Below are 24,778 nucleotides of genomic sequence, written 5' to 3'. Positions count from 1 at the left end.
CTTCATGGTGAGGGTGGCAGAGCCTGGCCCAGGCTGCCCAGGGAGGTTGTGGAGTCTCCTTCTGTGCAGACATTCCAACCCGCCTGGACACCTTCCTGTGTAACCTCATCTGGGTGTTCCTGCTCCATGGGGGGATTGCACTGGATGAGCTTTCCAGGTCCCTTCAACTTGACACTCTGGGATTCTGTGATTCTGTGATAGCCACCAATGGGAGCCCGGCAATTTCTTGGTCTTGGCGTGTAAAACGTGCTTTATCCTGTAGACACTAAGCAGAGCGATGAGCTGTCGCAAGGGGAAGTTTGGTGGTGTCCACTCCACTGGAAAAGTGACTTTTTTATAGCATGGATGGCTAATAAAAGGTGAAATGATGGCCTTTAATCTTTACATTTTTCATGGTGATTTATTAGCCTTTAGAAGCCAAAGAAATATAATTATCTTTTTGCGAAGTCAGATGATAGCGCATTCACTGATTTCTAACCCTCTGCAAAGCTATTTCATTTCTGTGTTTGCTTTTAGCCGAGTGTTCCCTACCAGTCCTGTCTTCACAGCTGTTTTAAATATCCATTTGCTTGTGCGTCTGCCTCTCTGTAGAATCCACTAAATGGCTCTAAATGCCTCTCACTGTTTTCCCAATGCTATTTCAGGCTCTGGAAGTGCATATCCCGCGGCCCTATAAAAATAGTTCTAATCAACCACCCAAATTGTTGGGTTATTTCATGGGATGAATTAGTTTTGCAGGTGACACCGCGGTGCCTTTCGGGGGGATGTCGCTGGGAGTCGGTGTGTTTGCAAAGCTGAGTGAAGCTTCTGGGTGGGAGCTGGAGGCATCTGAGGCCACGTTCTCCATCCCCTCGTGCCTTTGTGTCCCCTGCCTTGGGCAGACACCCCAGTCTCTTCTGCACTGGTGCTGGGTCCGTCTTCGTTGGACGGCTGTGCTGGAATAAGTCTTCTGGGAGCAGGAACAAGGGTGGAGAGGAGCCATGAGGACACCAAATGGGGGGAAAAATGCTCATTTTGTTCAAAATATCTCCTTAGTGCTGCAGCATGAGCAGCTTTTGCATCCCCCGCGCTCCCCCTTTGCAAGGACGTTTCTCTGAGTGAGGGTCAAACCCGTGACAAGTCAATGATGGAGAGCACAAAACTGCATCTTGGTGCCCCCATCACCCACCCTTCCCAAATCCCCGTGTCTTCTTGTGTTCCTTGAACCATCCCAAGATGCAATCCCTTCCACAAAGGTTTTATTTGTGTTTTATATTTGTTCCCCGTGTGCCACCCCATCAAGGGGGATGCTGTCTGGTGGCTTCCTCAAGCACCTCCGAGAACTTCGTGCCACCTCCAAACGCCGCTAATGAGCGTTAAAGAGGTCTGTAATTGGGAAAGTGGCAACTTTCCAGCCTTGCAAACAGCAAAAAGCCCGTTTCTCCAGCAAAGCAGCAGCGGAGCCAGCGCTGGAGCCGCGTGGTCCCCGGACCACCCGCGGGTACCACAGCTGTCCTCCCGCATCCCACAGGTGTTCTGGGCCTTGAAATGGGCGAGCCTGATCTTTTGGTTTCTTATAGAAGAAAAAAGAACAACAACAACAACAACAAGTAGTTCCAGGTCTGAGCCTGCCTCCTGCAAAGCCAGGCAAGGGCACTGCAGTGTGTTTTCTGTTTACAGTAGAGCTTAAAGAAATAAGCATCGGTTACATAGGGGGAAAAATGAGAACACGTTCAAATTGGACCCCAGGGCAAGGCTCGCCGAGAACAATAGATCTGCTAAACAAAACCGCTGAGGGTAAGGAGGAAGTTATCATGAAAAGCGGGGGATATATTAGTTTAGTTTGGAGTGTGGTGGTGAAAAAAAAAAAGGTATGTGAAGCACTTGAACTTGAGCCTATCTGTTTCACCGCCCAGAGTCTCTGCTCTCGGTCGGCCCGGTGACCCCTGCGTCAGGAATCGCGGACGCCTGAGCTCTCCCGTCCCTCCCGGGTCAGCCGGGAGATGAAGCGGCTGCCGGTGCCTCCGTCACGGCTGCGGTTCGGAAATAAATGGGAGGATGGTGATGGGCTGTGGCACGTTTGTGAAGAGGGCGGCCAGAGTTCAGGAGGCCGTGGCATGAGGGAGGTTTCCTGGTGGGTGAAGGGACCCGCGGCTCGAATCCTGGGGGCAGTTCTGGGCCCCTCATGCCAAGAAAGGCCTTGAGGTGCTGGAGCGAGTGGAGAGAAGGGACCGGAGCTGGTGAGGGGCTGGAGCACAAGTGTGATGGGAGCGGCTGAGGGACCTGGGGGGTTCAGCTGGAGAACAGTAGCTGAGGGGAGACCTTCTGATCTCTGAACTGCCTGAAAGGAGCTTGGAGCCAGGGGGGTCGGGCTCTGCTCCCCAGGAACAAGCGCCAGGAGCAGAGGAAACGGCCTCAAGTTGCGCCAGGGGAGGTTGAGGTTGGATGTGGGGAACAATTTCTTCCCCAAAGGGCTGTGGGGCATTGGAACAGGCTGCCCAGGGCAGTGCTGGAGTCACCATCCCTGGAGGGCTGGACAGACGGACATGAGGTTCTCAGGACATGGGGCAGTGCCAGGGGTGGGTTATGGTTGGACTCCTCCGTGATCTTGAGGTTCTCTTCCAACCAAAATGATTCTACAACCGCCAGACCCTTTATCACTCCTTATTGCACTTTCCTTTTTGGTTTATTTTAGGTATTTTGTGCTCAGAGCCATGCAAACCTTCCACAGGTCATCCCTGCTCATGATGGGCACCCGGAGCCGCTCGCTCCAGCCGCAGGGCCCATACACAACTCATTGCATGCACAGGAGCAGAGGACAGCACGGGAGCTGCTTCATCCCTCTCCCATCCCCTCAAATAGCTGCTTCTCTGTCTCCTCCCCACGCCGGTACACGCCAGGCTGGTTCCCGGCAGCTCCCGGCGTTTCCATCGTTCCCCCTGCCCGAGGACGGCGGGAGGAAGCGTGCCGATAATGCTCATTAAATTTATAGCCGCGTTGTGCTGTAATGTTTAATCAAGGTTACGTGCCTGTGTGCTGCCGCGCAGGGTACAAGTTCAATGCAAGGTGAATCTTGTCTGAGATAATCTGAAAGTTCATTCGGAGGTGAAGGCAGCGGCAGCTTCTCATAGAGCGGCTGGGGTTAGCGAGAGGTCGCCTCTTTCTTTTTTTAATCTGCTTTTTTAATGTGTAAACAAGAGAAAAAAGGCAACTTTGCAAAGGACTTGGCATCAGATGAGCAGCACGAAATAATCGTGGCCGCGCGGTGCGATTTGGTACCCAGCTGCCGGGCTCGGGAAAGGTGATGCCGATGCCTTTAGGGGTGGTGGGAGCAGTTTAATTCAAATATCATGGCTTTCTCCTAGAAGAAATCCTAATTTTTGAGCTTAGACAGACACCGCCGGCTTGTCTCCCCATGGGGGAACCAACACAGGGTCCTCACTGGGGTATCTGGGCATCAGGTGCTGGTGGCAGCGAGCAGGGCTGTAATTATCAGAAGACGGGGCTCAGTTGTCTTCTGATCACTCACAGATACCTCGATTTGCTGCTGAACTGTTGGCAGATGGGGAGTGTTAACCCCTCCCAGCCCAAAACCTTTCTGGCTGCAAACACCTCTTCTGTCCATCCATCGAGAACGTTTTTCCCAAGAAAGGTGGCATTTAAAGTGACGTTTTTCCCCTCTGATGCTGTGGGGTCGATGATGGAGGTGGCTTGTCTATAGCCTTATTTGGAAGACCGCTGCTTTTCTCCCTTTTCAACCCACTTTCATGTGTTCAGGAGGTTTTCTGCCTTCTTTTGGTGCTCTCATCAACTCTTCTCCTAAAGCATCCTGACCTGCAGCTGAGATATTGGGATTTGCCTTGTCACTTCTTAGTGTTTTCTGATTTTGAAGTGTGGGTCGGGCAAGACGAGTCAGATATATGCATGATGCTATAGGCACCCGGGTATTTCTGTATACAAGGGGTACGTGAACGCACGGTGCCACCATCTCCCGACCACGGAGCATCTTTGCTTTGGGAATGAATCCCCCTTTGTGAGAGTTAAATGGAAACGTAAAGTGCTATTCAATAGCGGTCCCTGGAGAACATTCTTCCGAAGCTCTTTCATTTCTTTTGGCCGCTGCCCAGTATTGTCTCTTTGTCTTACGCAGATTGTAGGGTCTGGAGGGCAGAAACACGGTCGGTCATCTTCTCTGGGCAGAAAGCACCACACGAACTTGTGAACCTGCGTGGAGGATTTGATGAGTCTAAATATCTATTTTTACGAGTGCAAACTGGCTACTCAACCCAGCAGGGCAGAGTTGCCTTTTGTTCTTTTGGCCATTCATAAAATTCCCCGTCTGGGTGGTTATCGCTAGAACCGACTGATTTTCATTCTGAAGCGCTGAAATCCCAGTGGTTTTGCACTGAGTAATTTTCATGCCTTGTAGTTCTATTTCTTTTTCAAGCAGTTTTCACAGAATCACAGAATGGACTGGGTTGGAAAAGACCTCAGAGATCATTCAGTCCAAGCCTTGGTCCAACTCCAGTCCATTGACTAGATCATGGCACTAAGTGCCATGGCCAATCTCAGTTTAAAAACCTCCAGGGCCGGTGAGTCCAGCACCTCCCTGGGCAGCCATTCCAATGCCTGACCACTCTCTCTGCAAAGAATTGCTTTCTCATCTCCAGCCTCAATTTCCCCTGGCAGAGTTGAAGCCCATGGCCCCTTGTCCTATTGCTGATGCCTGGGAGAAGAGCCCAATCCCCACCTGGCTAGAACTGCCCTTCAGGTAGTTCTAGAGAGTGCTGAGCTCAGCTCTAAGCCTCCTCTTCTCCAGACTAAACAAGCCCAGCTCCCTCAGCCTCTCCCCATGGTTCTTGTGTTCAAGTCCCTTCCCCAGTCTTGTTGCTCTTCTCTGGACCCGCTCCAGCACTTCAATCTCTTTCCTGAGCTGAGGGGCCCAGAACTGAACACAATACTCCAGGTGTGGCCTCCCCAGTGCAGAGCACAGGGGAAGGATCACTGCCCTTGTCCTGCTGACCACGCTGGTTTGGATACAGGACAGGATCCCATTGGCCTCCTTGGCCACCTGGGCACACTGTTGGCTCATGTTGAGCTTCCTGTCCATTAGCACCCCCAGGTCCCTTTCTCCCTTTTGTACGGTGCTTTGCAATGTAGTCAGAGAAACCTGGGATTTCCCTAGAATTCAAGGCTCCAGTGAATGACTAAAGCCAGGATCCTGCACCATCCAAATCAGGAGGAGCATGAACAAAGCTGGTGGGGACTTTCCGGGCGTCTTCAAGACTGTCACTGTAACACGACGTGCTCATCCTCAGTGTCCCCACCCTCCGGTCGCTTCTCTTGAAGCCCCAAAACCTTTTGTGGCTCCTTCCTGTGGTTTTGTGTTGCAGGCTGGGAGGAAAAGGTGGAAAAAACCCAACCGTGTTCAACTTTTACCATAAATGGAGAAGTGACCCACTATCAGAAACACAACTTCTTGAGGGGTGAAATTGGGTTTGTTAAGGTTTTAATGAGACCCATGGAATAAATGTCTTCCGAAATAGCAGAAAAGTCATAGCGTGTAATCACAGCATTACTCGAAAGCAGGTGGAAAGCCAGAGGTTTTTGTTCGAATAAATGATGAACTTTTGCAGATGGAAAAGCAGAAGAGTTTTCTGTGCACACAGTGCGGGCAAAATGCTTTCTGGAGACTTGACCCTGGAAAACCAATGTAACAAATGCAAAAACCTATAAACAGGCAATAATATGAATCTGACAAGAATCCAGAGTGGACAGCTTAGGGCTTTGTTGGTCTCAGACCTTCCTCCTTTACATGATGTCCCATCTACCGTAAGTTTTTCCAGATTCTTCTCATGTTTTTCCTAAGAACTGTTTCACTTTTGCAGATACGAGTAAACAGGAAAAAAAAAAAGGGGGGGAGGGGGAAGATTAAACTTCTGCCTTAACTTGCAAAATTAATCCAGTTAAAAGGTGAGGTGAGGAACTTGGTATTGGTTCTCCTTTCTCCTTCCTCCAGCATTTAGGGGGAAGGACAACCCTTGGCTGGGACATCTGGAGGGTCCCTTGAGCGCAGTTATTGTGCCTTACAGAGAGGTCCAGGCAGGCTGGGCAGCACTCTCAGATCTACAGTAACTCCTAGACGTCCATCTCTCTCTTGCAACCAGGTCTGGAAAGCACCTAAAATGAGATTGACCTTCCCTGAGCTCCATGTGCACTGATCTCTTGTCTTGTGCATCGCACCACATCAGGTTGCTGCAGGTGCTGTCCACCCCCTTGGACAAAGGATGCTCAGTACATCGAGAAAAATCTTAGTTTCCAGTGAAACTGGTGACAAATCTGCTCCTGCTTTCATTTCGACCACGCTTTTACCCTCCCTGTCTTTCACAAGTAAACGAACAAACGTCATGTTCCAATTCCTGGTGCCTTTTCTTCTTGGTAATGTTCTTGTCCAAACCCATGTCTCCCCGTGGGTTAGAATATTTCTTTCTCTTTCAGTATTACTTTCCCATGAGGCATAATTGAAACCTCACCAAAATAAATGATTTTGAATGTACTTGTCTGTGGCTGCTGATGCTGGGAACTTTTCGGGGTTTTGTGCTCTGCAACAATTACCCGCTGGCTGGTGGTAGGGGCTGCTCAACCAGTGGTGGGGATGGGTTAGGCATGGGCAAACTGGGAGTTGGCACTGGTTTGGATTCAGTAGTTTGTTGTGCTTTTATGGAGGTACCAGCAGGACTGGGTCTTACCTGGATGCTTTCAGGTCCCGCTGGAAGCGTCTTGTCTGTTTGTACAGGTGGGTTTAGGTGGGATGGCGGTAGGACCCAAGTGCCGCTTTCCTCTGAGCCTCTTGTTGTCACCTTTATCAAAGGACCTGTGGTCTTAAATCAGGAAAATGAGCTTTTCAAAGAAAATATTTCTATAGATTTGTAAAGTGCTCTCTCGCAACCTGAAGCACGGTTGGTTTGTAGAAGTGTTGGGCCAAAGGCTGATCATTCTGTCTGCAACGAAGTCTGGGGAAGAGGAGCATTGGGTTTAAAGGATAAGGAAGGATAATAGAGCTTTTTGGAGCTGGGTTCAGATTGGTTCTGAAAATATTCCCTCCTTCTGCCCCCAGAAAACAAAAATAGTTGCTCATGAACACGACCCTCAGAAGATTTCAGGACAGGAGATCTGCCTCCAGCTGGGAAACCCCCAAACCCGGCTTAATCAACACTTCTCTGTGCCCTGGCATCCAGGGGACATCAAACTAATCACGAAAGCTCGACTGCAATCCTGTGGCATCGCTGTGCCTTCCATGTTGATCTGAACCTCCCCCAAAACCCACCACAAGGAAGATACCACGCACCTGCTGTTGGCACCACATAGACCCAGTCTGGGCTCCTCCAGACGCCTGGCTGTCTCCTGCTTTAAGATGCAGCAAGTCAACTCTTAATTCCCTTAGCTCAGCTGAATGTGAGAAATGCAGGATAATTGTGTTTAAATTTGTCGAAAAAGGTTGCAGGATTTTCCAGCTAATGGTCCTGTGTCGCGTTTCCTCTTTCATCCTTCGCTGTGTGTGTGCACATGTGCCGATGGTGTTTGGTTTAGGCTTTTTCAATAGCAGTTGGTCCTTTGTAGAAGACGTGTCAGGCAGTAACACCTTGCAGCCCGGCTCTGGCCAGCTCCAACGTGTGGTCCACGAGCACTATGGTAAGTCAACAACTCCTTGTAGAGATGAGTCTTTCTCCTGCTGTACAGGAAGAAGAGATAACAGGGTAATTAATAACTGCAGAATCATGAGAATGCCTTAATTTGGGCTTTTGGCAAAGGGAAGGCCTAGTTCTTTATTGGATGTTTCCCACCAGCCTTTGCAATGTCTCATTGCTGGTGGATCTACTGATATGTTGATGGTGTTGGCAGAGGAAAGTCCTTTTCAAGCCCTCTTGATGCTGTCTCTTGTCACTAGGAATAAATATCGTGGTGGGTAAGAGGCAAAGGGATTCTTGTTTCTGGGATAGAATCACAGAACCGTAGAACAGCCCAGGTTAGAAAGGACCTTGGAAGATCATCTGGTCCAACCTCTCATGGGAAAGAAGCCTAGATGAGATGTCTAGCTAGCATGCTGTTCAATTGCATCTTGAAAACTTCCAACAACGGGGACTCCACCACATCCCCAGGGAAGTTGTTCCAGTGAGTGGTTGTTCTCACTGTAAGAAATTTCTTTCTCATATTTGAGATGAAACCTCTCCTGTTGCAAATGGGAGGCGTTACCCCTTGTCTTCTCCATGTGAGCCTTCATCCTTCTTGTAGCCACCCTTGAAGCACTGAAATACTGTGATGAGCTTCCCCCTGAGCCTTCACATCCCTGGCAAAAAGAGACCTAGACATTGAAATAAAGTGAGAGTCTTCAGGATGGGGTTGTTTCTCCTTTCACCATCCAGTTACTGCGTAGCCATGAGGCTTTTGCTCCAGATTGCCTCTGATGATGGCTCTTTTCTAAATGCTGATAATTCATGTGGGACTTTGGCCCCAAAAACTTGGGATATTGCAATGCAAAGGACTGGGGCATGAGGGAAGACAGGAACATGAGCACAGAGGTGGTGATGGCTCTTTTGGCTTGAACAGGACTGCAGGCTGCCCTCGTGTCTTGAAGCACATCTGGTTGTGAACAGTCACTCTTTGCTTTTATTTCAGGCAAGCTTTGCTTCCTGCTCCAATGGATATAACATTGTGTCCGGTGTCGTGACGGTTCTGTCCGAGGAAGCTCTTCCCACTGCAGACAGGAGATGATCACACTCCTCTTCCAGTAGACTTGTCCATGAGCCCAGAACATTGGTTGTGTCTCCAGTTTCTTGTAGGTCAAAGCGTTTGGGTACAACTCCCTGATCGTGGATGCTGCATCAGTTCAGAAGAGAAAAAAAAGAAGAGCCAGACGTTGCGTGAAGTCGGGGAATTCAGGAATTTCGTCTGTCTTGCAATAATACTTGACCTTCATCTCTTAGGCTTGAGGGGAGAGCTCCTTGGGGCCAAGAGGATCCTGTATCTAGAGTTATCCCTGCTATATCATCCTGACTTCTCTGAGATAAGACAAATGCGGTTTGCATGGGTTTGTTTTCATCTTAAAACACACAGGTCTCCTTTTCATGCCATCTTCTTTTTCTCAGACCACCACGCATCACCCTCCAGGTCTGCGACGCTGGTGCAAGCGTGTGAACACCGGTCCTTTGCTCTGATCTCGGTTCAGGGGCACTGGCAGAGCTCGTAAACCGCGTTTGGAATCAGTTTGGATTCACATTACGTTATTCCTGCCTTGTCCAGGAGAATTTTATCCGGATTCAGCCCTGTTGTGTCAGACGGAACGTACCGTCCCGCTTCGCGGCCAGAAGGAGAAGCTTGCGAAGTCATTGCTGTGTCCCCGTTCCCTTTGCCAACAGCGTAAAATTAAGTTGCAACCATTCTTTCCTTGTAGTTTATGTGAAGACAGTAAAAACATGCCTCTGCTTTGAAAAAAAAAGAACATTTTTGAAGAGTTTGCGATGGCGATATTACAAGGGGAGTGAAAAGGAGGTGTTTTTTGAGGTGGAACTGACGGAAATGGGGAGACAGTGCTTCTTGGCCCCTGCTAAGGGAGCCTGGAGCTGGGAACTGGTTCCTAGTTCAATTCTTTCTTTGTAGTATCATCTTGAATCATCATTTGAGCATACGTGCACAAAACCAACTTCTTTTGTTTTGTTTGGGGTTTTCTGAGTACCTTTCTTTTGGCAACATATTCAAACCGTTCCCCACGTCTTCATTTTTTCAGATAGATCAGTGAAAATCTCCCCCGTCTTGCAGCAAAGACGCTTCTCGCGCCCCGAGAAGCCGCAGGTTTGCAGCTCGGCTGCAGCTTCCTGAGCCTATTTCACTTTCATAGCATTGTGGTAAAAGCTCCTGTTCTTTTTTCTTTCCCCCCACCCCTTCTTCTTTTCCTTTCCCCCCAGTGTATGTGCTGTCGAGTCTGATTTATGGGCTTGAAAAGGAGACTCTAGTTTGAAGAATTAATGGTATTTGCATATTTGATTTGGAATCTCCCTCGGCAGGCCCGCCGCAGCCCCGCGCGGGCGGCTTTTTCCTTTCCATTTCTTCCTTTTTTTCTCTTTTTGGTCCCTCAGATTTAGCAGCAGAGGTGAAAAGTTTAAATAGTAAAACCAATAAAACCACATTTATGTGACAGATAAATGGTTTTGAGGAGGTTTGCCCAGAGCCGTCAGGCTGCCTCCCGCGCGGCCAAGGGTGCCGGCCCCGCTGTCCTTGGATCTCCCTCCCCGGCAAGATGGATGTGGGCAAACAGTTGTAAAATACACAGGTTATCCGTCACTGTCGTGAGGTGGCCGGGGGGAATCTGGGTCTCCCAGCACTTGGGGAAGGTCCGGCCCTGAGGTGGGAGTGGGTTTAGGATGAGGTTTGTTTAGAATCATTGAATTGTTTTGGTTGGAGAAGAGCTTTAAGACCACCGAGTCCAACCATTAAGCTGATACTACCAGGTCCATCACTGCCCCATGTCCTGAGAACTTCATGTCTGTCTGTCCAACCCTCCAGGGATGGTGACTCCAGCACTGCCCTGGGCAGCCTGTTCCAATGCCCCACAGCCCTTTGGGGAAGAAATTGTTCCCAGATCCAACCTCAACCTCCCCTGGCGCAACTTGAGGCTGTTTCCTCTGCTCCTGGCGCTTGTTCCTGGGGAGCAGAGCCCGACCCCCCTGGCTCCAAGCTCCTTTCAGGCAGTTCAGAGAGCGAGAAGGCACCGAACTCTTCTCTTTAGTGACCAGTGTCGGACCCCAGGGAATGGCAGAAGATGTGCCAGGGAGGGTCAGTGGGACATGGGGAAAAGGTTCTTCACCCAGAGGTGCTGGACACTGAACAGGCTCCCCAGGGAGGTGTCATGGCCCCAACCTGACAGTGTTCAAGAAGAGACTGGACAATGTCCCCAGACACACGGGGTGACCTGTGGGGTGTCCTGTGCACGGAGAGGAGTTGGACTCCATGACCCTGTGGGTCCTTCCAACCCAGGACATTCTGTGATAAGGTCTCCCCTCAGCCTCCTTTTCTCCAGCCTCAGCCTCCTGTTCATAGCACCTCTCGATGCTTCTTACTTCATCTTCTCCTCACCCGTTTCTAACCTTTGACTTTTCATTTTCTGTCTGTTGTCCCTTCCTCCCAGGGCTTTATTTCCAGGCCCCGTGAACATCTACCTGTATTTTCTTGGGCAATAACTCATGCTGCTTTGTTCATGGTTTGCCAGAGGCACGTTCAGCGCCCCAAGGCTCACCAGCAAGAGGACTTTGGTGCATTGGAGGTGGGGGGGGGATCCGATTTAGCCTGTACAACCATGCAGCTTCCTGCAGCAGCCAACAAACCCAACAGAAGAGTTTTGGCCCCGCTGTGCTGTGTGAAAAGAGCCTGTGAAATCATATTTAAGGTTGTCTCTTGAAGGTGCCCTTTGGGAAAAAAGAGAAGAAAAAAAACTCCTGACGATGATGTTCAACTCGGGTTTGTAGTTAACACAATGGACCCGCCGTACAAAGCCGAGCGGGACCGCGGGCTGGAAAAGCCCCTCTTAGGTCCCGGCTAATCCGTCCCCCCCGCCAGCCCGGGGGATTGTTCCTGACAGCTTGTTTTCTTTGCCCTGACCTACATAGTCAAAAAGAATCTTGTTGCACATTTTTGTTTTGTACCTTGAGGTCTCGGAGGAGCCAAATCCCCTTCTTGGCGGGGCGGGATGTGTTGTTAAACAGTGCTGGGAGTCTCCAGGAAAACCATGGAGACGCGGGGACAATGAGCTCTCTATGGTCCTCGCTTGGCCGCGGGATGGTCCTTCTTCTCTGGGCTTCGGTGGTGGGCGCCGGGACGCGCAGACGCGAGCGATGAAGACGTCTGTGTGCTTGGCAGCCTGTCCTGCAATAGAGCAGTCACAGCGGCTCTCCAAGGCAGAAGGTTGGCGGGGGGAAATGCAGCCGCTCTTAATTAACCTGTTTCAGACGATGGAGATGGAGGCTGCATCTCCTCCGTCCTCAGCTTCACTCTCGTGAGCGGATGTAGAGGCAAGACCTCTTAGGAACTAGTAGATCCTCGTGTGGGAAAGATGTGGGAGTTCTGGTGGGGTTTTAGGGAAAATAAGGATGCAAAAGTTTGGGATGGAAGACGACATTTGGGAAAACTGTGCTCTAGTTTGCTCATCCCTCACCTGGATCACCTGGGAGGGATGGGGTGCTGAGAGGGTCCTTTGCGGAGGTGAAGGGCTTCAGGTGTGAATTTTGGGCGTCTGGAGCAGGGACTGTGATGTATGCCTGAATTAATCCGCGTTTTCCTTCCCCCGCCGCCAGGGTCAGCGGTGGTTTCTGTAACAAACAGCTGGAAACCACCTGGGATTCCCAGTCTCCTGTGTTCACCTGAAATAAACCCCATAGCTCCCGGATGGGTCCCACACCTCCTGTCATTAGAGACGCACACAAAGCGCTTGGGAGATGTTGAGATGGAGCGAGCATGATGAGAAAACCTTGTGGAATGGTTCAAATGATGCCGGGGGGTTATTTGGGGACAGGAGAATTTTGTGGTGACTTTGACCTAGCTGAGAGCATCAGGGCACTGGGACTCTTTGCCATCAACCTCCTTGAGATGTCTCAGTCCTGATAGCCCCTCTACCACCGGTTAACCCCAAAAAGCAGATATAACGTAGCAGGAGTGAACTATGGCTCCATTAATATAGCCATACATCAATTAATATTAAATATTAATAAGTTAATAATGAACTATGTATACGTTAATAATGAAATATTAGCTGGATGATAAATAAATTAAGCCTCCAAACCATTTTTTGTGATTAACGCCGCTTATATTTTCTGTTTTGTTTTTCTTCCCGGTGGTTGCTGCAGCTCTTAGATCTGTTCATCCAGTGGGACTGGTCGACGTATTTGGCAGACTACGGGCAACCCACGTGCAAGTACCTTCGCGTGAACCCGACGACAGCCCTCGTCCTGCTGGAAAAGTGAGTGTGGGTCTGGATTCCCGGCGTAGTTTTCACCCCATAGATTGCTTTGGGCAAGCGCCTGTTTTAGCATCTGATTCTATCACATGTGGTGCCTGGATGGAGCAGCCTGGAGAACAGGAGCTGAGGGGAGACCTTCTGATCTCTGAACTGCCTGAAAGGAGCTTGGAGCCAGGGGGGTCGGGCTCTGCTCCCCAGGAACAAGCGCCAGGAGCAGAGGAAACGGCCTCAAGTTGCACCAGGGGAGGTTGAGGTTGGATGTGGGGAACAATTTCTTCCCCAAAGGGCTGTGGGGCATTGGAACAGGCTGCCCAGGGCAGTGCTGGAGTCACCATCCCTGGAGGGTTGGACAGACGGACATGAGGTTCTCAGGACATGGGGCAGGGACAGGGGTGGGGGAACGGTTGGAGTCAATGATCTTGAGGTTCTCTTCCAACCAGAATGATTCTGTGATCTCAAACCCCAAAAATAATTTAAAATTGGCTAGCCTGCAGGCACAGGCAGCCTTGCTCGGTGCTGGTATTAAAAAAGCCACAAACCCCAGCTCGGTTTGCCAGTCTTCTCCCCAATAGGGAGCTCATTTGAAGGGCAATCTTCGCAGCCCTGGTGGAGTCACCGCGCACCCTTCTGTTGAATCTCTGAAGGGGATCAAGTGCTAAAAGCCCAGCTCTGGGACAGGGACAGTGTCTTTAGGTGACCGCCTGCTCCAAGGCTTGCTCTTAGCAAGCTTTTTTATAAGGGAAAAAATGCTAAATAATGAATAATGTTCCAGGAAGCTCATGCCGTGGGCACTCCACCACTCAGTCTTGCATGGAGGAGCAGGCAGGATGAGCGAGTTGCAGTTGGGTTTGGTGACGTTTACCATTAAGTCAGATCCTGAAGAGGAGTTTGAGTTGTTTTTTCTGGAGTTTCTCTCTTTCTTTGTTGCTTGTAAAGGAGAAGCTGACTAATACAGAGTTGGGGATAAACCTTTAGAAGGCCGACCTTGGTGTGTTTCTGACCTTTGGAGTTGCATCTGTGTTATCTGTGGTCCATGTAACCGCACCACCTCCTCCTCCACAGAGGATAGTTGATTTCACAGCGACTCATGACATCCAGGCGTTACCCATACAGTACACAGGGACTAAACTTAGGTAGCTGCTGTGTGTGAAGCACCTTTGTACATCATAGCATTGTTTTTATGTACATATTTACATATACTGTGTAATACGTTGTGCTATTTGCAATGTATTCACAACCCAACATCCATGATGCAAAAGCGTGAGGTGTATTCAGAGCTATCAGTAAAACAAAGAGCTATCAAAAAACTGGGAGCTGGGATCGGTGGAAGCTGCTGGAAGGTGGTGGGACAGCAGGAGAGCAGCTCCGTGCTCCTGGCCGTGTTCCCCAGGTAGCACAGAATGTGCCGCATCCTTGCTCAGTGGTGGTGTTAAAAACCCACAAACCCCGTCTCGGTTTGCCAGCCTTCTCCCCAAAAGGGATCTCATTCGAAGGGCAATATTCCCACATCCAATTTGCTCTCTGGAAGCAGCCCTGGTGGAGTCACCTCGTTGGCATTTGCATCTCCCGCATCCTCGTGGCGCGGCATCGCCTGCATGGCATCGCCGGCACGGCATCGGCGGGCTCTGCCCTGTCCCCCCTCGGGCTCCAAGCCCCTCGGGGGTCTCCGTGCATCACCCACCAGCTCCAGCTCCCCCAGGGCCTTGCACTGACCTGGCCGTAGCTCCAGGCACGTCCGCTCCCCACGCTCCGGTCCCACCTCCCCAGCCCTCTCTGTAGGCAGCCAAGCTTTGCCGACAAGGCAACGTGAAATCCCGATCCACTGGCTCGTTTTGTAACCTGTTTTCACCGTTATCTCTTTTCCTAATCACACATCTCTCATAGGATATCACGAGTGTAAGTATGCTGCTCGCTTGGGCTTTTACCCTCACCTTGCAGTGACTTTATTGTTTGATTTAAATGGAGCACTAAATGATCTAAATGCAAGCTGTCTTTGAAACGGTTCCCTCCAGTAACTTTATCGTCTCAAATGCACTAATTAGAGCTAAAAGAGGAGCTTTTACTCTGTTGCGCTTTTTTTCTTATAGATTAATTTAAACAAAGCTTGGCTCTTTTGAAGGTGGTATTTGTTGACAGGGGTGGGGGCAGCGCTCAGCTCTCTCTTTCCCTTCCTCCTAATTTGTGTGCTAATGCATAGGGACCACATTACAAACCCGGGCTCGGTTGTCCCAGGGCCCTGCAGCCACATGCGTAAAGAAATAAAACTATTGATCCTCCAAAGAGCTGCCGGGCGGCTCGAAAGCATTGCCTCCCTCTTTCCAAGCTGATATTCCTGGTGTCGGGATGCACCGCTTGATCAGGGACTGGGTGTTTCCTACAGCCAAATGGTGGAAAAGGAATGGGGTGGCATTTCTGAACAGCTTTGACACCGAGCACGGTGTGGTCTCCTCGAGCAGATCTACAAGCTCAGCCTCTCCCCAAGATGCATCTGATGCCTCCTGGTCCCTGGCACAACACACCCAATTCTACGGGATTTTGTGTCCTGTAGGCAACTTAATTCATTAATAACACTTAATAGCTCAGTGCCTCTACCTTCACCATCCATGGAGGTGGTTAAAAGTCGTGGAGATGAGTTCTTGGGGACATGAGCTAGTGGTGGACTTGGCAGTGTTGGGTTAAAGGTTGGACTTGGTGATCTTAAAGGTCTTTTCCAACCGAAACAACCCTATGGTTTGCATGATGTCTGGATGATGTCTTGCCTCCCTCCCAGACACTTACCCCGGTTTAACAGATCCACCTGCCTGGGTTTGTTGTGGGATCAGTGCTCTGGCTGCTTTTTCATCCCAACTCAGCAGCTTTATCCATGCAACTCCTTTCTGATCACTGAAACACGTGCAAAGGTTTCCTTGCATACAACATGTGTTAGGTCAAAAACATTTCCTGGACCTGACCGGCTCCCATGGGATTGGAAATGGCTCTGAGGATGCCCAGAGGGCTCTTAGGGCAGAGGATGCTCTGCCGTGAATTCCCCTGGCGGTACCAGAGGTGGAGAGTGACGGGTGCAGCTCTGGGCGGAGGTTTCTGAAGGCCCAGGTTCCCTCTCAGTGCCACTGATGTCCCCACGTAGCCTGTGAAATACAGACAGAGCTCTCAGCCCTCCTGCTAAAGTGGTTTGAGATCCACCGGAGCCGTGCAGCGCGACGGAGGTGTCCGGCGCGAGGATGGTTGTTGCCAAAATTCACGATACAGTGACACCTCTAACCAGTGCGACTGGAAAGCCTCACTGCAATCCCTCTGCTGCTTGCGGCGGAGCAGCTGGCAACCTGCTTTGCTTAAAAAAATAGAGAAAGAAAAAAAGAATACGGATTTGGTTGAATCAAAGTGCTCCAAGCTATCCTGTTACCATTGGGAAAGCAGCTCGGTTGTCATGCTGTGTCTTTAGGCACTTATAACGTTAGCAAACAGCCTCCGGGATGAAGTTGTTATCCTTGTTTCCAGTTCCAAGCTGGATGTTTTGGGGAACATTTCAGATTCCCGTTGGCTCTTTTTAGGAAGATCGAAGCATGAAAAGCTTTAGGGTTGTTTTTTCTTCTTCTTTTTTTTTAATTGGATAAATAAGTTTCAAGAGGTTTAATTTGTGCTTAGTTGACTGAACGCCCCCCCGGGTTTGATCAAGTGCCAACTTCCCAGGCTCTGTCCCAGTCACTTTAATGCTTCATTTAGGTCCCCAGAGCCAAAAATATAGATTGATGTGACTCATCCAAAGCCATCTGCCCCTGCCAGATCTGATCTACCGAGAAAATCATTTACAAATCATGAAATTACAAAAGAGCGGTGCCGGCTGAGAACCAGCAGTTGGATGTTGGGAGCCTGATGCCTTCAGGAGCTGTGGAATGGTCGACCCTTGTGGCTTGGTTTCCCTTCCTGACACGTGCCCTGTGTAAAGCTGATGCTTGGAGAGTGCAACGAGACCTGGTCCCCCCCCAAAATCTGTATCCGTGGATGCGAGCGTGCATGAACCCCCAGCTTTGCATGGCAGAGAGAGATGGAGCTCCGCCAGCTTCGCCACCAGGTCCTGTCCCACCACCCGTTACTTCTTGGAGACCACGTGGAGACCAGCGCACTATTAAATGTCATTTTAATACAAATCTCAATATTTTTAAATTGGGAAAACCAGTGCTGGACTCCTTCCTTTAATATAAATTTATTATGTAATATTGCATAATGTTTTAAGTTCACGACTCCAGAATTTCATGGCTGCGCAAACGCTGCATCTCTTGGCCGCATGCAATGCACCATTTCTAATAGGAAGCCTTAATGCTCTGGATTTGCTGCTAATTTTAACATTTCCTCCTAGCATGACAGCATTGTCATCTACTGCTTCACAAGATGCCGCAGGGACATCGCAAAAGCTGTTTTGGAAGGGGAGAACGAGAGAGTTTGGGGTTTTGTGGGGTGTTTTGGCATCAGAGACAGACCCTGTGGCAATATTGGCTGGGATTTGTGGGGTTTAAAGCAAAAATGCAAACTGTAAAGCCTATACATGGCTTGCCATGCCCGTTTTACCCAAAACCGTGATAAAAATCAGAGCAGAGCCCAGATACGGGCACAGCACCCGCGATCCCTTCGCGGGGCTTGGCTGCGACGCTGAGCAGCGGTAACGCCTGTTCCATAACCTGTTTCTGCTCTGCGCAGGATGAGAGACACGAGCAGGAAGAACAATGTTTTCGCCCAGTTTCGGAAGAACGAGAGGGACAAGCAGAAGCTGATAGACACCGTGGCCAAGCAGCTCCGCGGCCTCATCAACAGCCACCACTCGTGAGGGACCAGGGGGCGCCTGCCCGGCCCCGCTCCGCAGCCTTCCACGTGCCTGGACTTGGGATTCTTGTGCAAAGAGAATATATATATATATATATATGTATTTTTTTATTCACCTGTATAGTATTCATGAAACCTACCCCTGACGGCAAAACGTTCCTTGTTAAACAATCCCGGGGAAGGTGGATGGCGCCGCTTGGGAAGGTGGTGTCGGGAGCCTCTTCTTATAAACTCCTATTTTCAGGGGTTTATAAAGTGACGGTAAATCCTGAAATGTGAGAGAGAACTTCACACCCAGACTATTTTCTTTTCTTTCTTTTCTTTTTTTTTAAGAAGTCAAATGGATAGAATCGGTCTGACTTTCGTTGACTTATTCAGTTGCAGAACACGTGAAAACAAAAAGGTATAGAGAGGAATCGTGGTTTCAGGTTCTTCTCACGGGCACATGTTTAGAAAGTCACCCGTTAGCTTGTCTTGCCAACTTGCTTATTAAATCTAGGTAGGAAAAGAGGGAAACTGGTTTCCCAACGTTTCTCCTCTTTTTCCTGGAAGGGCTGATTTCCACCTTTAGCTGGAGCCGCAACCCTTTCCCCCACGTCTCTAATCAGCATTGCCACCCTCCGAGCTCCATCTCTAGGACCTGACGGTGTCCTTTGGATCTGCACTGAACACAGAATGGCTTTGAGAGCTGCCTCGTTAATTAAATGTGGAAACGGAGAGCAGGAAGGTGATCTGACAGGAGTCCTGGTGCTGGGACGCTGGGACCACGTCCCGCAGGCTTGGGTAGCAGGAGAGGAGGGATGCTCGGCGGGGACAGCGCAGACGTGGCTCTCCTGGTGTCCAGGGTTATTTTCCGATCTTTGCACCTCTTTTCCACGCTGATGTCCCATCTCCCCTCTCCTCCTGACACACCAGAATGGGGTGATGTCCCCCCGCTTCCCACGAGCGCCCCGTCTCTCACTGTGCATGGAGCAGCCCTGCAAAACTCGCCCTGGGCAGGATGGTGAGAAGGCACCTCCTGGAGGTCCCCGAGGTGGAGATGGCCCATGGAGCAGCATCGCTCAGCAACGCCCAGCTTGGGAGTGCACATGGAAAACGTTCTTCTCTCTGGCTCTGAAGTTGCCCAAACGTCATCTGCTCAAATCAAGACAGTAACGCTACCAACAGGACTTGAATCCCAGGATTCAGATTACAGCAAGAGGGGACTTTCACCCTTCTCATTACCTGGTTGACTCTGTAATTAGAGTGAAAGCTTATCCAGCTGGTTCCTCCACCTCCTGAAATCCGGTGTTAAAGGGAATTCAAATCTTCCTGGTGTGTGTTACGGCCCTGATGGTGCTGGTTCAGCAGGGGCACGAGCTGTGCCCATTTCCTACCCTCATTTGGAGGTGGTGGGTGCTCAGCCCTCAAACCACTTCTGGAAACAGTGGGAAGTTCCTTCTCCTTCTTCTCCTTCTCCTTCTCCTTCTCCTTCTCCTTCTCCTTCTCCTTCTCCTTCTCCTTCTCCTTCTCCTTCTCCTTCTCCTTCTCCTTCTCCTTCTCCTTCTCCTTCTCCTTCTCCTTCTCCTTCTCCTCCTCCTTTATTCCTTCTCCTCCTCCTTTATTCCTTCTCCTTCGTTCCTTCTCCTTCACATCCCTTGGCACAGACTCCTAGAGCTACGAAGGGGCAGGACTGCTTAAATGTCACCACGTGGGGTTTGCAGAAGGGCAGCAACACTTTCTTGATGCACTCAGTCCCTTCCCTCTCTCCCCATGTGCACTTTTTGCTCGGCGTTTCTCGCATGAGGAGCTCTTCTGACATGGAAGCACAAAGGGGATGGTGCTTTATCTTCCCTCCTTGCTCCTTGTCAATACTTTTTGTTTGCTTTTTGATAAGGGTATGTGTTAATTAACCCTGATAGTAAATAGGCACGTTGTCAGCAGTGACCTTGTGGGGCTGTCATCCTGTCCCAGCAGCCTCCAGCCACAGGGACCAGTGAATTATTTTGATTAATAAGAGGGAAGAACCAAACCTGGCCTTATGGTTCCTTGCTTTTGGGCAGGGATCAGAGGTGACGTTTTTCTTAATTCCAAGTATATGTGAGAAGGATGGAGGGAAAAAGAAGCAGCTGAATGAAAGTTGGTGTTAGCATGGCCAGAAAGAGATCATCTCCACAGATACATCTACATACGAGCCAGCAAAGGCTTTCAGAAGGACGGGTGAAAATGAACGTGGTCTGTTCCCTGCTAGCGACCTCCCTCCTCCTCTCTAGAACACTGGACCTGAGCATGAACCAGCCTGGCCTTGGTCTTGGCATCCCAAATCCTGCACGACCAAGAAGGAAGAATTGCCTGGCTTGCTGGACTCCAAATTTCTGGGGAAGGAAGCAAAGTGGTCCTTATGGTCCTGGCAGCGATGGGAGAGCCCTCAGCCCTCCAGCCAGGACACGTCCCACAAGTTACAGGACCACAGGACACATTTCTCCTCCCCATCCCTCGGCAGTGTCACCACGGGACAAACGTGGGGACAAGGGTGTGAAGCGGGGGGCAAAAGCAGGTGGGACCCGCTGGTTCAAGCATCAAACCTGAGCTCCTGCTGGAGGCTGGAGATGGAAACAAAAACCCCAGTGGTGACAGTAGCAGGGGAAGCTTCACTCCACAGGGCACTTGGGTTGAGGGCCATTAAATAGTGACAAGCACTTTAAAATCCTTTGGAATCAAGCTGCTACAGATGCTGGCAACGGCATCACCGAGCGTGACACATAAGGCACCCCAGCATTTCCAGTTTTTATTAGTGGGAGGATAGACTGTCAAACACAATTTTCAGTGGCTTTTGTCAGCCGTTTGCTTTGCTGCTGGCGAGGCAGAGCTTTGCAGCCCAGGATATTTATCTCTCTCCCATGATAAGTGTGGGATGAAGAGAGAAGGAGCAAACACCGCCGGGCAGCGTCACCTCTGCACCCCGAAACACTGGGAAAGGCCTTTGTGCTGCTCTAAAAAGCATCCAGCTCCTGCCACAGCCTTGAAACTCCGTTTCTTTTTCCCCAAGGTGTAACCCCTCCATTGCACTCTATAAAAACCCCAAAGCACGTGGGGCTTGAGGCCAGACCTTATTTCAGATGCTCCAGCCGCCTCCCGGCCATCCCCATCCCACATCTGGGCTTTCCCACCCATCTGCACCGAGGTTTAATTATAAAAAGGGAGCGACACGGCATTGCCGTCCCTGCCTAGGATGCATTTCCTCACTCTTTTAAGCTCTGCTCGCAGAGGCCGGGATTGGGATCCTGCAAACCGGCTCCTGGCGCTCAGGACCCACTGCTGGGAAAGTCAAACGCGGCCAAGGGAAGAGATTCGGCGAGTTTCTGATTTCGGGAGGTCAAGCGCCCAACCGCAAGTCACAGAACGGGATGAAAAATGGCATTTTGGTGCTCTGGTCCTAATTAACTTTTTGTTCTGAGAGATGCAGTTCCATCCCTTCAAAACAGAATTAATCTTTTAAACAGATTGCTTAAAAAGCCCTGGAAGACATTTAAAATCCCCTCTAAATCTCTTACTAATGATCGGTATCCTCCGATACGGATGGTATTGCTTACGAGGGAGAGGTTGTTGCTATGAATTTATAAGTGGGGGGTGGGAAACAGGGGCAGAACCTGCTGCTGTAATCAAAGATTCGCAACCCCCAGAACAAATAATGCTGCTCTTAACACCTCCGTGTACATACATTGAACCTTCCTTAGGTTTCTTTTTAAGCAGTGGCTGTAGGAAAGACTGGGTTATGTCCCCCTCATCCCCCACCCAGCAAACAGCTCAGCATCAGTGGGGAAAGTGCAAGGCAGCCCAGGGATCGGGAATTATTGTATATAAGGTTAGAAACTGCACCTATACATTAGGGGTTGGCCTCTGTTAGACTCCAGCGTGTGCAAGAGGGAAGAGGAAATTTTTCTGGGTGTTTTCTTGTTGTTTCTAGGGCTGGAGTTCAAGTCAGATGCTCTTGGCTATTTGCACTTTGTTCTACGTCCAGCCGCAGCTCCGGCGACGGGAGCGGGACAAGCCGGACGGTGCTTTGTCCGAGGGGCTGGTTTGGTTTCGTTTTCTTGAAAACCATCCACTTTTGTGCCACTATTAAAACAGGCATTTGGGCAGAACGTGCGGATGTTTGCAAACGGTTTGCAAGGTGCTGGGAGGCAGCGCGGAAAGCAGGGGGGTGAGATGGAGCTGCTGGCGGCACATCCCGCGCCCAAGCTGTTTTATGGGCAAAATCCTTTACCCCCCAAGGTGGGATGGGGCAGCTGAGGAGATTTGTGGCCCTCCAGCATCCCCTCAAACCAGGATTCACACCCAACGCAAGGAAATCTTGGCCCGTGGTTGGTTCCTACCTCTCCGCCATGCCGCTATTTGGCTTTTCCCTTTAATGCCGCTTTGGGTTCGGTGCTTTTCTTTTGAAGCATCAAGTGGTTTGGAGCATCAAACCACCAGCTGGGGCCATGTCCTACCCCCAGGTGCTGGGGGGTTTTCTGGGGGTGTGCACCCGATTTTCTTAGTGCCATGAACACCCCTCTGTGTTTTCCCCCCCAGCAGCAAAACTCGTGTGGTTATCACTCTGCTGGGGAGCTCAAAGGGAACACAAATAAATCCCATCCCAAATGACTTCAAGATGGGCCCATCCCAACTGGGAAAACTGCGCTTTTTAAGCTAAGCGACCCAAATACACCCCGCTCTGGGTGGGATTCACCCCAAAAAACAGCGGATGGAGAAGGGGGAGGCTCAGGTTGTGACCTGGGGACCGGTTGATGTCCCTCATCCCTCTGATGTTGTTTTGACATGAGAACACCCCCATCCCCATCCCCAGTGTCGCTGGCTGTTTCTGTTGCCTTTCTTCAATTCTTTTAGGGGGGAAGGACATAATTTTGTAAACTAATGTGGTGAAAACAGCTTTTTTTGCACAAGTCATTGCACAATAAGGGGAAAATTTAGTAAATTAGGTTTAACTTTAAAGGGAACATTTTTTTTTTAATTGTTAAAACTCACTAGCAGAGCTACTGATTAAAAGAGATGGACTGATTAAAAACGGACTGCATGGTTTACAGGTGACATTGCATTAGAAATGAGCATGTTGATTTTGACTGTACATTTATCCTGTTGTAACTCCTATTAAACAATACAGCGTATAACGGTTTCAATGAGCGCCTGGGCTCACTCTGTGCGTCACGGGGAAGGCGCCGCCTTTGCCTCGCTGGAAATACGAATCCTAAATCCCGTGAAACACAAAATCCAGCGTCTCATTTGTCCAACCAGCGAGGATTTGATGCTGAAACACCCACAGAATCACAGAATCCCAGAATGTCAGGGGTTGAAGGGCCGTGGAAAGCTCATCCAGTGCAATCCCCCCATGGAGCAGGAACACCCAGATGAGGTTACACAGGAAGGTGTCCAGGCGGGTTGGAATGTCTGCACAGAAGGAGACTCCACAACCCCCTGGGCAGCCTGGGCCAGGCTCTGCCACACTCACCACCACCAAGTTGGTTCTCAAATTTAAGTGGAACCTCCTGTGTTCCAGTTTGAACCCATTGCCCCTTGTCCTACCATTGGTTCTCACCAGAAGAGCCTGGCTCCATCCTCCTGACACTCCCCCTTTCCATATTGATCCCCAGGAATGAGTCACCCCTCAGTCTCCTCTTGTCCAGCTCCAGAGCCCCAGCTCCCTCAGCCTTTCCTCACACGGGAGATGCTCCACTCCCTGCAGCATCTTGGTGGCTGCGCTGGACTCTCTCCAGCAGTTCCCTGTCCTGCTGGAACTGAGGGGCCACAACTGGACACAATATTCCAGGTGTGGTCTCCCCAGGGCAGAGCAGAGGGGCAGGAGAACCTCTCTGACCTACTGACCACCCCCTTCTAACCCACCCCAGGTACCATTGGCTTCCTGGCCACAAGGGCCCAGTGCTGGCTCATGGTCATCCTAGATCTATGAATGGTCGTGGGGGAAAATACCCCATACCAAGCGCTGTGTTGCATTCCCAGTGGCTGTTTTAATTGGTTTATGCCATAAATAAGCATGATTAAGCCCAAGCCTGGAGTTGAAGAAGTAGCCACCTTGCTCTCACTGACTACATCAAGGTTTGCACGTGGGGAAAGTGAACCCAAGGAGGAATTAAGGCTTTGGAGGGCAGAGCAGAGATAATAAACAGTTTATTGTGGCAGGGAGCCCGAGTTTTCTACGGGAACTCTTTTTGCCTGCTCACATTGTATATTTTCTTTCATGGTATGTGTCATCCTTTACAATTTGATGATTGTATTAGCATGTTTTTGGTTTGTTGTTTTTTTTTTGTTGGTTGTTCTTTTTCTGGCCCTAATTGCGTTAAGGTATCGGATTCCCCAAATACCTCCCAGCCCTGGCACTGAACGCGCAGTAAACGTTGGTTTCTGGAAGATGTTTGACTTGGTGCCACACGGCACGTTGATCAGGAAATTAAAATGATACGAAATCAACACGACACACACTAATTAAAAACTGGCTGAGTGGGATATCTCAGCGGGTAATCCTGAACAGAGGCTCAGCACCGGGCATCTCCGTGGGGCTGGGGGGAAACGGGGGTCCTGCCCCCCTGGTAGGGACGAAGAGGAGGTTTGGTGGAGGTGCTCAGGGAGATGATGTGTTTGGGTGTATAGGAGTGATGGATTTAGGCAATGTTCATGGGCTGCGGGACTCCCTCCTGGAAAGCAGCAGCTGTGTAAAAGGATCCTGGATGGGTTGTATTCCATTAATTCCTCTAAAAGGCTTTTTTTTTAAGCCATTTATCCTTTTTGCTTTCCATCACGGCCTGGGCAGGGAGTCCCGTGTGTTAATTCAATGCAGTGGGGAGGAAAAGTGCTGGTTTCTAACTCTGCCACGTGCACACAGGGTAGAAGAGGATAAAAGGAGGATGGAAGTGTCCTAAATTGAATCGGTCCACCTCAGCATATTCTTGGGTGCCATCTGGCAATAACAATCATGAACAA

At 50.1% G+C, this 24,778-nt stretch overlaps 1 protein-coding gene across 8 annotated transcripts in view; it reads left to right on the top strand.

Moving 5' to 3' along the window:
* EXOC6B (exocyst complex component 6B) overlaps window positions 1-22,962 on the top strand; it is a 315,683-nt gene extending 292,721 nt beyond the window's left edge. For 7 of the 8 annotated variants that reach the window (XM_065060168.1, XM_065060170.1, XM_065060167.1 and 4 more), the window contains 2 exons: window positions 12,873-12,985; window positions 17,681-22,962. In XM_065060168.1, coding sequence (XP_064916240.1) covers window positions 12,873-12,985; window positions 17,681-17,807 — 240 coding nt within the window. In that variant the 3' untranslated portion in view covers window positions 17,808-22,962. The remainder of the gene's footprint in view (window positions 1-12,872; window positions 12,986-17,680) is intronic. The other variant, XR_010472016.1, reaches the window with a different exon arrangement.
* The last annotated feature ends 1,816 nt before the right edge of the window (window positions 22,963-24,778 follow it).

This window comes from Columba livia, chromosome 4, assembly GCF_036013475.1.
Source record: "Columba livia isolate bColLiv1 breed racing homer chromosome 4, bColLiv1.pat.W.v2, whole genome shotgun sequence".
Lineage (NCBI taxonomy): Eukaryota > Metazoa > Chordata > Aves > Columbiformes > Columbidae > Columba > Columba livia.
The sequence above is the reverse complement of the archived record's forward strand: the minus strand, read 5'-3'. Positions and strand labels throughout refer to the sequence as shown.